At 43.9% G+C, this 16,299-nt stretch overlaps 1 protein-coding gene across 23 annotated transcripts in view; it reads right to left on the bottom strand.

Annotated features, from left to right (window-relative positions):
* Positions 1–16,299, bottom strand: part of EPB41L3 (erythrocyte membrane protein band 4.1 like 3) — a 177,744-nt gene that overhangs the window by 34,841 nt on the left and 126,604 nt on the right. For 16 of the 23 annotated variants that reach the window (XM_029064705.2, XM_029064701.2, XM_029064707.2 and 13 more), the window contains exons 9-12: positions 12,131–12,283; positions 6,575–6,672; positions 3,750–3,925; positions 1,087–1,310 (exon numbers count right to left, since the gene is read on the bottom strand). In XM_029064705.2, coding sequence (XP_028920538.1) covers positions 1,087–1,310; positions 3,750–3,925; positions 6,575–6,672; positions 12,131–12,283 — 651 coding nt within the window. The remainder of the gene's footprint in view (positions 1–1,086; positions 1,311–3,749; positions 3,926–6,574; positions 6,673–12,130; positions 12,284–16,299) is intronic. The other 7 variants (XM_029064703.2, XM_029064713.2, XM_029064716.2 and 4 more) reach the window with 1 other exon arrangement.

Raw genomic sequence — 16,299 nt, 5'->3', positions numbered from 1 at the left:
TCAGTTATGGTAATGTTTTAAGTTGGTTACATATGGGACCAGGATTCAAAAGGAATTTTGGTGCCTTGTCCTCAAGTGCATAATTGATACAAGATCAAGCATATCATTAGTGTTCATTAATTATGTTGACGATGGTATTTACTAAATGGGCTGAGCATTATACAGCTGTTCTTCTCTGGCTACCATGTGAGTCTCAGGGTTTACTCAGCTCCTTTGGCTTGTTTATTTCATTATTTCACACAAAGACATCAGATAACTTGAAATAAATTCAGAAGGGGGAATTTCAGCAGTAGAAACCAGATTCTAGTGCTGAAACTTGAAAGAACAACAGAAACGTTTCAGTTAAGAGCACAAGATTGGGATAAACTAAAGTGAATGCTTGGAGACCCGGCTCTCATTCCGTGCTCTGAGAGTAATTTTCTTTTTTTTTTTGGCAAATCACTCCCCGGCCCCAATTTCCTTCTCTATAAATGGAAATACAGCTCTATTTTGCTCCCTACTCTGGTACTGGGAGATATTAGACATTAGGTGCCCAGCATTTCTACGCTTCATGGAAAAACATGGTTGAGAAACCCATGCTACCACTACTAAGCAGACTTTTGAAGGGAAATACCACCAAATGCTGTGCCTTGATAACTAATGAGGAAAAATGCAAGCTGATGATATGTGGGAGGAGAATGGGGCCAGAAACAAAGTGAAGAGAGCGGAAAGATTCGTTCCCTCTAAAGCTGAATGATATCCAAATCCAGAATTAATTGTTCTACCCTACAAAGACGTTTTTTCGACCCAAGACGGCTGTTGAAAGTCTTTGAGGGCTCCTCAGTTGTTAATGAACAAGAAATACCCCCAACAAACCCCTGCTTCCCTCCCCCCAACCAATATTTTCCCAACAAAACCAAAATGCTTATGAAAGCAAAGAGGTAAGACACAGGGATTGTCTAAAACAAATCCCCGGCTGGACAGAAGAACAGGACCGATGTCAACAGTCTGCCGGTGTCTCAAACGTTTTGTGCACATTCCATCTAATCACTACTCGGCTGCTCCCAGGACATGAAGCCAATTGCACAGGAAGCCTTAAAATTATACCTTTGCCTCAGGCCGAACTGCCAAGACTGGGGCGGCTTCCTCTTCTCCCTTTTTCCTCTTGTCCGCTTCCTCGTCTCGCTCTTCCTCAGCCTTTTTCTCCGGCGTCACAGTGGTGATCAAGTTGGTTTGAGAGATGCCCTTTGTTGTGGTGTACACCCCCGTACCAACCTCTGCAGCAGACATAGAATCCTTCATGTACATTTCATGGTTTTCATTCACTGATGCTAAAAGCAAAATACAATTAAAAAAATAAAAACAAAATCTGAAACCGTTAACTCTGCACGAAGTCGGAAGGTAGGTTAACAGTATTATTGAGTCCAACCCTGAGAAAGCATTCCTCCCTGCCCCCCTGTCTTTGACAAAGCCAGCAGAATTTGTGCTTTTGAGGGTGAGGTCACCTAAAGCACGCTTGCAGAATCACACTCTTTCTCTGAACACATATGCAAATCCTTGTGGGTTCTTTAAAAGCTCATTCCACGGAGCCAAACCCCATGCTAATTAGCTAGGACTGACTAGCACGGCTTTATTGGGTGGGGAGGGGTGTCAGAGGGTGAAAGTGTGAGTGGAAAGATGGGTCAGAGGCTAAGTTGCCACCTTTCGAAGTTCATTACTACACACGAGTAGCTGGAAAGGAAGGGGTCCGCTCAGCAGGATATCAATCAGTACCTTCTGCCACTATACCACCGAGATCAGGATTTCCAGGAGGAAAGTTGGTCTGGGGCAAAAATTACGTTTTTCTCAAGGTTCTCGAAGCACCTTCGGTGGGGTGGAGAGACATCATCGGTTCTTTACGACAAGAGCCGGAAAAGGCACCCCCTGAAATTTTGCTTGTCTGGAACCACGAGCCTTGAAAACAGCATTAACGAGGGTGAAAAACACCATCCCAGCGACAGAATAGTAGAGGCGGCAACTCTGCTCAAATGGAGAGGGATTATTCAAATCTCCATTGTAACTGAACTGGATCCAAGTGAAATGCAATGCATCTATCTGTATTGCATCCTAAAGCGTAATGCAAACGAATGCTAGACAACTTCGTGCAAATGCAACAACCATGCAGAGCATTTACATTTTAAGAAACAGTCTTTTTGAGGGGGACCTAACAGTCTTGTAGTCCAATTCATCTGCTCAGTTTGGTACACTCCAGTGAGTGTAGGGACCATGTCTTGGCTTTTCCTTGCACTTGTCAAGCTCCTAGTACAGTGCTCAGCACACAGTAGGTGCTCAAAGGTGCTCCTGAATGAGCAAACTTAGATGACTTAGATCTCAACTACCGGAAAAAAAGTGAAGTCTTTCTAAATGGATCCCAAATATACCACAACCCCATATGTTGTCCGACTGAAAATTAGAAGAGTTGTAAGGCTTACAAAAAGTCTTAGGCAAACATTTCACTAAACACCCATCTCTCCACAATGCGGGCTCCAAAGTCTTACATCTCCTTAAAAACCCATAAAAGCATCTAGAACGGGCTATCTCTCTGGAGATCTCAATTAGGGGCCTGCATGGTGAGTTTAAGTAAGCAGCAGCTCTGCAGAAAAAGCGCCTATGCTTGCTTTATCATGCACCCACAGCATTCAGGGCGTAAACAACAGAAAACATACTAGAACTGGAAGGACTCAAATCAGTGAGACACAAGATATACTAACATCGCTTTTAGGCCGGAGGAGGAAGAGAGAGGATGAGTTATTAATACATTCATTTGACCGTTCATTCCCTTAGTTGACAGTAATCATCACACAAAAAGGTCACTGTGGAAACTGCATGTCCCATTAGAGAGGGACAATCCATATGAGGAACAGAAGAATGGGACATTAATGATTTCCATGAGAGAGAAGATGGTGCTAAAAACTGAGTAAGGAGATTTGATTTCCCCAACACTCACTGATGGAATCTAAAGAAGCTGACTCTTGAGAAAGAAGAGGAGGGTGAGGAGATAGAAGACAAAGGATTGGGAATTAATAAGCCACAAAATATGTATCTGGAAAGGTCACCATCGAATGTCATTATACATTATCTGTCTATAGCATTAAGCAGCAATGTAACAGTTAAAAAAAAGTCTACCGTTAAGTTCAGAACAAGCAATGCCTAAACCTATAAAGGACATTTTCAAAGGAATCATACACCCTACGCATTTTTTAAGAAAAGCAGTGATCTCTCTAGAAGGCCTACTTGTGACTTACTCCTTGCGCCGTTTAATTGGCATGCCATTGATGTCTGGCTAAATCTCTTTTGCCCAAGCTGAACAGGGGCTGAAAGCCCAGAGTAAAGTTATCGCTACCACTTTTAATTAGGCAGGCAGCAAAAACTATGTTTTACTTATGGATTTTTAGCAGATTAAACTCTTTTCTTTATGAACAACTGTAAGAACAACACCCTACTGAGATTACTCAATGAAACTGGTTTGTGATACCGCAAAATTATTTTCTGAGTGTCTTGGCTTCCATTCTGTGAACATACACCAAGTCTCTCAAATCAAAATTAGCACACACTGCTTAAAGAAAGCCCTCCCACCCATCCGCATACAACTCCTTCTTCTTTGGCCATGGATAAGGGGAAAACGGCTTTCTAACAAGCTCAGCTATTTGAAACTTCCTTAGGGATTGCAAAAACAAATCTTGCAGAATTACTAAAAGACAAATCTTGCAGAATTACTAAATAATCCTTACCCCCATCCAAACTGCGGGACATGGTATAACGCTTGCTAGAAGATCGCTCGAAATAAGGTGCGGGGCGATCGATCAGTGCGCTGGCCCTCCTGGTCTGGGCTTGTGTTCTTCCACTGTAGCGGAATTTGGACCCCAGGGTCAGAAATTTCTTTGGCGGTGCTTCCGGAAGCAAGAGTCTAAAACACAGCAGGCAGAAAAGTTTGCTTCAAGTAATAATAACTGTGGTATTTTGTTAAGCACTTACTATGTGCCAGGCACTGTACTAAGTGCTGGGGTACATACAAGCTAATCAGGTTGGACATAGTCCCTATCCCACAAAGGGCTCACAGTCTTAATCCCCATTTTACAGATGAGGTAACTGAGACCCAGAGAAGCTCAACAACTTGCTCAAGATCACACAGCAGGCAAGCAGTAGAACCAGTACTAGAACCCAAGTCCTTCTGACTCCCAAGCCCATGCTCTATCCACTAAGCCACGTTGCTTCCATTTGTTACACATCCGCTATGTGCCAAACACTGTAATAAACACTATGGCATATACGATACAATCAGATCAGCCATAGATCCTGTTTTACAGCCAAAGGAAGTGGGACAGTAGATATTTAATCTCCATTTTACCAATGAAGAAGCTGAGGCAAAGAGAAGTTTAGTGATTTGCTCAAGGCCACCCGGCAGGCAGGTGGAGGGGTCAGAATTAAAACCCAGGTCTTCTGACACCCAGTCTAACTTCTTCCCACTAGGCCATGCTGCTTCTCCAGTTAAGAAACCTTATCTTATAATGGTATTCTTTCCAATGGGAAGGGAAAGTTTGGAGTTAACCCAAAATTCCTAACCCATATCCCACAATGTCAAAGTTAAGAAAAGATATTTTGATGGTCCCAAGAAAATCTGACTGATTCCAGTGATTTCCTGCGTTTGCCAGAGTGGAAGATAATAATTAATTCAGGAATTTGTTATGCACTGGCACAGATATAACAGATTGGACACTGTCCCTGTTCCACAGAAGTGAGAACAGATATTTAGTCTCCAACCTACAGTTACGGAAACTGAGGCACAGAGAAGTGACTTGCTCAGGGTCATACAGAAAGCAAGTAACAGAGAGTGAATGACAACCCAATTGACTTGTCTTAAATCACAGAGCAGGCCAAAGGTGGCCTGGGATTAGAACTCAGGTCCTCTTGCCAGTAGCCCACGATGCCGTTTTCTTACACAGTGGGTACATTTCATTTGCACATTATGGGCATCATTATGTCATGTAGTTTTATGTAATGATGTCACTCCCAAGTCCATAGGAACTCCAGAACTGGAACACTGCCCCAGATGAAACCGCCCCCTCCTTGCTCCATGGCACTGCATTCCCCAGACAAATCCACAGGGACTCGGGCCCCACTTCCACTGAGTGGGGAGGAACTGGTTTTCACCACCCTGCTTCATCTGATTCTATCTTCATGCCTCAGTGAATCAATATCAAAGGATTTAGTGAGCACTTACTGTGTGCAGAGAACTGGACTAAGTGCTTGGGAGAGTAACCTAGTAGACACAATCCCTGCGGTCAAGAGACTTACAATCTAGTGAGGTAAACGGACATTAAAATTCAGTCCCAGAGAGGAGAAATGGCAGAAAATAGGGAATATGGACATAAGTGTTTGGGGGCTCTGAGTGGAGTGAGTATCCAAGTGCTTAAGGGGTATAAGTCCAAGGGCATAGGCAAAAGGAGGGAGAATAAAGCAGGGAGATGGAGAGGTTAGTCAGGGAAGACTTCCTGGAGAATGTATTTTAGAAGGGCTTTAGAGCTATGGAGAGGTGGCGGTCTGTTTGATAATGATAATAATAATAATAGTACTTAAGTGCTTACTATGTGCCAAGCACTGTTCTAAGTGCTGGGGTAAGTACAAGTTAATCAGTTTGAACACAGTCCCTGTCCCACATGGGGCTCCCACTCTTAATCCCCATTTTTACAGTTGAGAGAACTGAGGCACAGAAGTGAAGCAACTTGCCCAAGGTTACACAGCAGACATGTGGTGGAGCTGGGATTGCAACCCAGGGCCTTCTGACTTCCAGGCCCGTCCTCTATCCTCTAAGACATGCTGCTTGGATATAAAGGGGTGGGAAGTCCAGGCAGGAGGAAGGGAGGATGTGGGCAGAGACTTTCATTCATTCAATAGCATTTATTGAGTACTTACTATGTGCAGAGCACTATACTAAGCGCTTGGACTGTACAATTCGGCAACAGATAGAGACAATCCCTGCCCATTGACAGGCTTACAGTCTAATCGGGGGAGTCAGACAGACAAAAACAAGACAACTTAATTACGATAAATAGAATCAAGGGGATGTACATCTCATTAACAAAATAAATAGGGTAGTAAAAATACATACAAATGAGCACAGTGCTGAGGGGAGGGGAAGGGAGAAGGGGAGGAGCAGAGGGAAAGGGGGGAAGGATTTGAGGCCACCACTCATTTTTTCAGATTTGCTCCCAGTTCCTCTAATTCCACTATGATTTTTTCTATTCATCTGCACACCAAGTCATTACAAGTGGGCCAGAAAATGCTACACAAATCAACGTTTCAAAACTGCCCACAGTCCAAATAGTCCAAACCACCCTTACTGAGTAGGTTGAGGGGTGGGGAGGCTGAGGGGATGCCAACTTAGCCAGAGCGGTGCTTTTTGACCACCTAGGCTGGCTGAGCCGAACAATCAAGAATCCAGTGTGGTTACTTCCACAATTCATTTGGCTTGTTTCAGTACTGGATAATCCCTTCAACTTTTTCCACTTTCTTTAAAGTACATTTCACCACGCCAAAACAAAGTTTCCCCACACACCTGAAAAACGTATGGTGCTCCACGCACACTTTCCATAAACGCTTTGCAGCTCGGTGGTTCGGCAGCTTAAATCCAATGGTGCTTTCAAACTGTTCAAACTAAAAAGTAAACAAGACAAAGACAGATCTATATACTATAGTCAGGCTGGTTTTATAAATCAACTTGAAAAATCACTTTGAGGTCTGCAAAATTTGCATTTTCAGGGTTCTGGGGTTAATGGCATTGGATGGTTTGGATTTCTCTTCCAGTCACGTCCATCACTTTCTCCTGATCTCTTCATCAACCAGCTATTAAAAGAGAAGCACTAGACTTCAGCTAATGTATTTCTAATTTTTCCCCACAGATTCCCAAGAAAACTCCAAGAACAGAAGCTGAATAAATTAAGTGCTTGCCTTTTGATTTCCTTTGAGCCCTTGGGCCAGTACCTAATTTCTAAGCTACCCTACATTCCTATAGTTCAATTCATTCATTCATTCAAACATTTATTGAGTGCTTACTGTGTGCAAAGCATTATACTAAGTGCTTGTGAAAGTACAATACAACAACAGACACAATCCCTGCCCACAATGATTTTACAGCCTAAAGGAGGGGGAGACAAACAATAATCATTAATCAGGATGCAGGGTAGCTATCTCAAACCAGAATTTCCTGGGCTGTAGGGTGTCTCTCTCCAATTACTCTCCCCACACTTCAAAGCCTTAGTGAAGGCACATCCCTTCCAAGTGGCCTTCCCTGCCTAAGCCCTCCTTTCCTCTTCTCCCACTCCCTTCTGCGTCACCCTGACTTGCTCCTTTTATTCATCCCTGCTCCCAGCCCTATGGCATTTATGTCCATATCTACCATTTATACTAATGTCTGTCTCCCCCCTCTAGACTGCAAGCTTGTTGTGGACAGGAATGTATCTGTTTGTTGTTACAGTGTACTCTCCCAATTGCTTAGTACAGGGTTTCACACAGTAAACACTCAATACAATTGAATGAACACTCCTTTTGTATTCTCTCAATAATAATAATAATAATTGTATTTCTTAAGCGCTATGTGCCAAGCAATGTTCTAAGTGCTGCGGTAGTGCTCATAGTCTTAATCCTATTTGGCAGATGAGGTAAGTGAGGCAGAGAAAAGTTAAGTGACTTGCCCCAGGTCACACAGCAGACAAGTGGCAGAGCCCAAATTAGAACCCATGACCTTCTGAGTCCCAGGTCCAAGCTCTATCCATTACACTGTGCTGCTTCTATGCTACTATGACTACTACCTCAACTACTACTAATAATATTACCACTTGTCTGCTGTGTGAGCTTGAGCAAGCTCTTCACTTCTCTGTGTCTGTTACCCCATCTGTAAAATGGGGATTAAAAGTGAGCGCCCCATGGGAGACAACCTGATTACCTTCTAACTACCCCAGCGCTTAGAACAGTGCTTGGCACACAGTAAGCGCTTAACAAATATCATTAATATTACTATTATTACAATATACGAGGACTGGGACAAAGTTCCTGAATCACAAGGGGCCATTTAGATAGTTAAGAGTGGAGCTGCCCTCGGCCTTGCCTCTCCTTTTGGTCCTGAGGATGCATGGAGGGGTGGTGGCCTTGATTCCTTTGTTTTTTTAAATGGTATTTATTAAGCACTTACTATGTGCAAGACCCTGCATTAAGTAATAATAATAATAATAATAATGTTGGTATTTGTTAAGCGTTTACTATATGCCGAGCACTGTTCTAAGCGCTGGGGTAAACACAGGGGAATCAGGTTGTCCCACGTGGGGCTCACAGTTAATCCCCATTTTACAGATGAGGGAACTGAGGCACAGAGAAGTTAAGTGACTTGCCCACAGTCACACAGCTGACAAGTGGCAGAGCTGGGATTCGAACTCATGAGCCCTGACTCCAAAGCCCGTGCTCTTTCCACTGTGCCACGCTGCTTCTCACTGCGCCACGCTGCTTCTCAGTGCTAGGGTAGATACAAGACAATCAGGTTGGGCACAGTCCATGTCCCAGATGGGTTCACAGTCTTAACCCCCACTTCACTGATGAGGGAACTGAGGCACAGAGAAGTTGAGTGACTTGCCCAAGGTCACATAGCAGACACGTGGAGAAGCCGGGTTTAGAGACTACGTCATCTGACTCCCAGTCCGCATCTTTCCACTAGGCCATGCTGCTTTCTGGCTTAGAATTCTAAAGAAAAGTACCAGGTGCAGAGGGCCAAGTCAGGGCTATTCCCCATTTCTATCCTATAAATATGCACATGAAGCATCTGTAGCCCTGAGCCTTCCATTTCCCCCATAGGCATTAATTAAAAATAAGACTGTGATTACACATCCACCCTGGATCAAGCATTTCAAAATGGCAGAAACAAATCTTCTTACTTAAATATACAGCCTGTATTAAAGCTTATGCTTTGTTCTCACTTCTATCTTTCATTTTATCTTTGTGTCTTTTAATATTTCCCAGAGGACAACTGCCCTGAATCATTTTCGACAGAACATTTAAAGTCCTGAACAACCTGCATCCTTGCTGCTCTCTAACTGGTTCCACAAAGGATTGCCGCATATATTGCTAAGGCAAGTTAATCGGGTGAAATCCTTTAAGATGATCCGAAAAACAGAGGCTTAAATCAGCTCCTGATTGCAGGGAATGTGCCTACCAACTCTGTTATATTGTGTTCTTCCAAGTTTAGTACCGTGCTCTGCTCACAGCACTCAGTAAATGCGACTGGTTGCCTGATCAACTATCTTCAGAGTTTAAATTATGAAGTTGCCTAATCCTGCGACTAGGGGCGGTGCCACGGAAGAGGCAGGAGGGACTTTTTGTGAACCTGGGCTACCTCTCCCCACAGTGAAATGAGCATGGGTGGGTGGAGGGATGGTGGGACAGGGTGGGTTGCAGGGGGAGGGTAAGAGAGAATTTACAAATACTTAAATTATGCTCTTCCTTCATTAACCATTATTTAGGAAGTAGTTTAATAGGAAGCTGCCCTCCTTTTGATTTTGTCTTTCACATCTCTCCCAAGATCCCTTCTTCTAGTTTCCTCCATTAGGGGCACATATGTGGTTTTGTGGCACAGGCAAGGGGGATGTGTGGGGATTATGGGGTTTGAGTGAATATGGAAGCAGTGTGGTCTAGTGGATAGAGTACGGGCTTGGAAAGGCCCTGGGTCCTAATCCTGCCTCTGCCACTTGCCTCACTTTGGGCAAGTCATTTCACTTCTCTGGGACTCAGTTCCCTCATCTCTCAAATGGAGACTAAGACCGTCAGTTCCACGTGGGACACGGTCTGTGTCCAGCCTGATTACCTTGTATCTATCCCAGAGCTTAGTATAGTGCTTGATACATAGTAAGCACTTAAATACCACAATTATCATTATTATTACTACTTTTGCAGGGGCAGGGAGCGTACCAGAGGGCTTCTTCTGGAACTGATCCCTGTGGTAAGGTCAAGAGGCAGAGGGCAGAGGCCACCTCAGTCCTTCCTTGAGGGCTGATCAGGGAGCGGGGCCCAGGCTGGCCTCAGCTTGCATTATATGACTGCTAGGTGTCAATCATGGAGGAAGCTGTACCATGATGGGCTGTAATTCTTCCCCTCCATTTAGGGGTTGGGAGATAATAATATAATAATAATGGTAACAATCATAGTGGTATTTGTTAAGTGCTTACTATGTACCAGGCACTGTACTAAGTGCTGGGGTAGATAAAAGCAAATTGGGTTGGAGAGTCCTTGTCCCACATGGCACTCACAATCTCAAGCCCCATTTTACAGATGAGGTAACTGTGGCCCAGAGAAGTGAAATGACTTGCCCAAGGTCACAAAGCAGACAAGTGGTGGAGCTGGGAGTAGAACCCATGACCTTCTAACTTCCAGGCCCGTGCTCAATCCACTATGCTATGAAGTGAAGTGACTTGCTCCAGGTCACATAGCAGGAAAGTGGGAGCCCAGTTACGTTGGTCATCCAACCAAATGCCTCAGGCAAATTGCGCCCCTTTTTGCATACCCCTTTAGAGTGGTCAGTCAATAGCATCTATTGAGTGCTTACTGTGTTCACAGCACTGTGCTAAGCGCTTGGGAGAGTATAATATAACAATAAAAAGACATTCCCTGCCCACAGCAACTTTACAGGCTAGAGCATAAGTTTACTGAGCACTTAACTGTGTGCAAAGCACTCATTGCATTAAGCGATTGGGAGAATACAATATAACAAAACAACAGACACATTCCCTGCCCACAAGAAGTTAGATGGCTCTCCAACACTATCAAATGATGAATGGTTTATTCACAACTGGAAATTTTTTCACTTTATTCATTTTCGATTCAGGCCCACTAATCTCCAAGAGGCATAACACTGCAGAATGAGGGCAGTGAAACTGTGAAAACACAGTCAGGACTGAATACTGCATCTCATAATCCCCTTTATCACTTTGCTGCTCCAAGTTGGCCCCGGATTTATTTTAGGAGAGGGATCACAAGGGAGTATGGACGTAAGGGAGAGAGCTGTTTCTCAGATGTGCAGAATGGCTATTTAACCCCTCCCAAACGTGTATGCCCAGTATGCTATTCAAAAATGTATTTTCTCACACTATTTTCGGTTAGACTCCGGAAATTCCTATCATTACTATGAATTTCCAATTGGGAAATTCAATTAAAAAATTAAATGCCACTAAAGCCTCCTTTCTACCACACTGTTATATAGCCTCGGCACCTAGACAGAGTGTAAAAACCCTGAGAATTGGGAGAAGCCCCTGCCCCTCTTTTCCTAATTCCTCCCAGGCCAGCCTCACTCTCTGAACAGAAAAGACCATGAAAATAACTTCCTCTAGCTCAGTCAATCGACTGTATTTATTGAGCATATACTGGGTGTAGAGCACTGTTCTAAGTGCTGGGGAGAGTACACTACAACAGAATTGGAAATGGCTCTGAGATTAGGAAAGTATGAACACTAGGGAGTCACCTAAGACTTTGGGGCGAGACTTCAGGGTCTTCTTTGGCGTCTTCTAAAAGGGACTCATGCCACTAGTATTTAGGAAGACATTCTCTTATCCAAGGTGTAACCAAATACTTGGTACTAATAGAGGTGACATAATGATGCTTAATGTATCTCATGTTATATTGTACTCTCCCAAGCACTTAGTACAGTGCTTTGCACACAATAAGCGCTCAACTGATTTCTATGCTTTAAAAATCATGCATTAAAGTGTATAGTGCTAGTGATCTGTATACAGAATAAAGATGACTGAAAAAAACATTTCCTGGTTTCTTTTCACCATAAACAATGATAAATGCTTTTCATTGTGCAGAGTCCAAGTCCAATAATGCTGAAAACTCATGTCAAGGAATTCTATTGTGTCATATTTTGAAGGGGGCATTTTGTGGTTTGGCCTAGGACAAAGATGTTGTGAACCCAAACAAATTACCAATCACTACAACTGTCTGAATTTATCTGCTCTCTGAAATGTGAAAATCAAGACCCCAATGTCCAGGGCATTAGCATACTAATCATCTTGATCTATACACTTCAATCATATAGCACGCTTCTCAAATGAAATGAGAATTCCAATCCACTTACCTCTCCTGGTCTGATTTTGATGTAAAAGTTGTTCCTTTTGTACGAAATTTTCAGAACCTTGGGCCAGGCAAACCTATTTATTCGGAGACGGTCTCGATAGATCAGTAAACCACTGGCACAAACCCCCAGCATGATTTCCACTCCTTCAGAATCCTTAAAAAACGACGACAGAATCAGAATTAGTTAACCTTTTACAGCATGCCTTAGAAGCAGCTTGGCCTAGTGGAAAGAGCATGGGCCTGGAAGTCAGACGACCTGGGTACTAATCCCAGTTCTGCCACTTGCTTGCTGTGGGAACTTGGGCAAGTCATTTACCTTTTCGGTGCCAAAGTTTATTCATCTGTAAAATGGAAATTCAATACCTATTCTTCAGTCATTCATTCAACTGTATTAGAGTGCTTTCCGTGTGAAAAGCACTCACTGTGCTAAGCATTTGGGGCAGTACAACAAAATAAACCTATCCACAATGAGCACACAGTCTGAGGGGGAGATAGGCATTACTATACCTAAATAAATAAATTACAAATACATATATATGTGCTGTGAGGATGGGAAGAATGATGAATGAAGGAAGCAGGTCAGGGCAATGCAGAAGCGAGTGGAAGGACAGGAGGGCTTAGGCAGGGAAGGCCTCTTGGAGGTGTGCCTTCAATACGGCTTTGAAATGGTAGGGAGGGCAATTACCTGTCTGATATGAGGAGGGAGGGAATTCCAGGCCAGAGGTAGGATGTGGGTGAGAGGTCAGTGGCGAGAGAGATGAACTCGAAGTACAGTGAGAAGGTTGGGATTAGATGAACAAAGTGTGTGGGCTGGGCTGTAGTAGGAGAATAGCCAGATGAGGTAGGAGCGGGCAAGGGGATTGAGTGTTTTGAAACCTATGGTAAGGAGTCTTTGCTTGATGCAGAAGTGGATGGGCAACCACTGGAGTTTCTTGAGGAGTGGGGAAACATGGTCTGAACATTTTTGAAGGAAAATGATTTGGGCAGTACAGAATGGAGTATGGACGGGAGTAGGGAGAGACAGGAGGCAGGGAGGTCAACAAGGAGCCTGACAGAGTAATCAAGGCTAGACAGGATAAGTTCTGGCATTAACGTGGTGGCAGTTTGGACAGAGAGGAAGGGGCGGATTTTAGCCATGATGTACGGCAGAACTGACAGAATTTAGTGATGGTTTGGATATAAGGGTGGAATGCGAGAGAAGAGTCAAGGGTAATGCCAAGGTTACGGGCTTGTGAGACAGGAAGGATGGTTGTGCCGTAGGCAGCGATGGGAAAGTGAGCAGGAGAAGAGGGTTTGGGTGGGAAGTTCAGTTTTAGTCATATTAAGTTTGTGATCGGAGCCAGGGACTGTCTCTCTTTATTGCTGCATTTACTTTCCAAGAGCTTAGTACAGTGCTCTGCACACAGTAAGCACTCAATAAATATGACAATGAATGAAAGGCCATCCAAATTAAGATGTCTTGAAGGCAGGAGGAAAGGGAGACTGCAGAGAGAGAGAGAGAGATCAGGGCTGGAGACATAAATTTGGGTGTCATCGGCATAGAGGTGGTAGTTGAAGCTGGGGGAGCAAATGAGTTCTCCAAGTGAGTCGTTGTAGATGGAGAATAGAAAGGAACCCAAACCTAATTTTGAGGGACCCCTACAGGATGGGAGGCAGAGGAGAAGCCCGCGAAAGAGACTGAGAATGAACAGCCAGAGAGATAAGAGGAGAAACAGGAGAGAACAGACAGAATCAGTGAAGCGGTGTCAGTGTTCTCCCTCCTCCAACTGGGAGCCCCAAGTGGAACAGAGATTGTGTCCAACCTGATTATCTTGTCTCTAGACTAGAAGCTTGCTAAGGGCCAGGAACCTGTCAACCAACTCTTTTGTACTGTACTCTTCCAAATGCTTAGTACAGTGTTCTGCACACAGTAAGTGCTAAACAAACACCATTGATAGACTGATTGCAACTGGTACATAGTAAGCCCTTAAAAAATTAAACAAAGAAATTTCTCTCTCTCTCTCTCTCTCTCTTCCCCCGGTCCAAAGAGTCACATATATTCTTTGATTACCTCATGTTTCCAGTAAGACTACAGTGCTAAATATAAGTGACCCCGTACACGTACTACTCATTAAAATCACAAAAGTCCCTTTCACCTGTTCCACATTTTTTACATTCACTGTACACCATCCACTGAAAACATCTAACAAACATTCTTAAATATTTATGAGAAACTTCCCAAGGGCCTTTGCAATGCCAACAAAACTGGTGAACTATATTAACTGCCCCCTCCCGCTTTTTTTTAAGGAATGTAAGGTAAAGCAGCATAATTTAATGGAAAGGGCTTGGGACTGGAAGTCAGAAAACCTGGGTTCTAATAACTGTGGTATTTATAGAGCAATTACAAATGTGCCAAACACTGAACTAACTTCTAGGGAAGAAACAAGGTAAATCAGGTCAAGCACAATCCGTGTCCTACATACGGTTTCACAGTTTAATAATAATATTGTTGGTATTTGTTAAGCACTTACTATGCACAGAGCACTGTTCTAAGCACTGGGGTAGATACAGGGTAATCAGGTTGTCCCACATGAGGCTTACAGTCTTGATCCCCATTTTACAGATGAGGTAACTGAGGCACAGAGAAGTGAAGAGACTTGCTCACAGTCACACAGCTGACAAACGGCCGAGCTGGGATTCGAACCCATGACCACTGACTCCCAAGCCCATGCTCTTTCCACTGAGAACAGGTACTGAACCCCTACTTTACAGATGAGGAAACAGTGCCACAGAGAAGTTAAGTGATTTGCCCAAGGCTACACAGCAGGCAAGTGACAGAGCCAAGATTAAAATGCAGGTCCCTTTTGATTTCCACTCTGATTCTAGTCCCAAATCTGCCTCTAATATGCTGTGTGATGTTAGGCAAGTTCCTTAACCCTTCTGAGTTCCAGATTCCTGTCCTCTCCCTTAAACTATGAGCACTGTGAGGGACAGGGACTGCATCTGACCTGATCAACTTCCATCTACCTCAGCATTTAGTACAATGTTGGCACAAAATAAGTCCTTAAATACCTCAATTATTATTGTTTCACTTGTAAAATGGGGATAATACTCTTCCAAGCACTTAGTGCAGTGCTCTGCACATAAGAGCTCAATAAATACAATTGATTGGTAATCAGGCGATCATATTTATTGAGCACTTACTGTGTGCAGAGCCCTGTACTAAGCTCTTGGGAGAGTACAATATAATAGACGCATTCTCTGCCCACAATAATACCTGCCTAACTTCCTAATACACACAGATGTTTGGAGGGTAAAATAAGATAACTGATGTGACAGTGCTTTGAGAAACTAAATGACATTGGACTGGGAGTCAGGAATCTTGGCTTTGTCAGAGGCCTGCTGCATCACCGTTTCAAGTCACTTGTCTCCCTCAGGGCCTCATTTTCTCCTTCTGTATATTGGTGGTAAGACATTTGCCCTGTGGATCTCTTGACTGGAATCTCGTTGTGGGCAGTGACCGTGTCTACCATCTCTGTTGCATTGCACTCTCCCAAGCGCTTAGTACAGTGCTCTGCACACAGTAGGCACTCAATACATCCCATGAATTGATTACACTGAATAATAATAATAATGTTGGTATTTGTTAAGCGCTTACTATGTGCCGAGCACTGTTCTAAGCGCTGGGGTAGACATAGGGGAATCAGGTTGTCCCACGTGGGGCTCACATTCTTAATCCCCATTTTACAGATGAGGGAACTGAGGCACCGAGAAGTGAAGTGACTTGCCCAAAGTCACACAGCTGACAAATGGCCGAGCAGGGATTTGAACCCATGACCTCTGACTCCAAAGCCCGTGCTCTTTCCACTGAGCCACGCTGCTTCTCTTAGTCAGAGACAACAGGGTCTGTCTCATCTGATTAGTCCTCATATCTGGTATTTGTATTTGTTAAGCGCTTACTATGTGCAGAGCACTGTTCTAAGCGCTGGGGTAGACATAGGGGAATCAGGTTGACCCATGTGGGGCTCACAGTTAATCCCCATTTTACAGATGAGGTAACTGAGGCACAGAGAAGTGAAGTGACTTGCCCACAGTCACACAGCTGACAAGTGGCAGAGCCGGGAGTCGAACTCATGACCTCTGACTCCGAAGCCCAGGCTCTTTTCCACTGAGCCACGCTGCTTCCCTGAT

This window comes from Ornithorhynchus anatinus, chromosome 5 (assembly GCF_004115215.2).
Source record: "Ornithorhynchus anatinus isolate Pmale09 chromosome 5, mOrnAna1.pri.v4, whole genome shotgun sequence".
Lineage (NCBI taxonomy): Eukaryota > Metazoa > Chordata > Mammalia > Monotremata > Ornithorhynchidae > Ornithorhynchus > Ornithorhynchus anatinus.
Note: the sequence above shows the minus strand (reverse complement) of the source record. Positions and strands in the feature narration are given on the sequence as shown.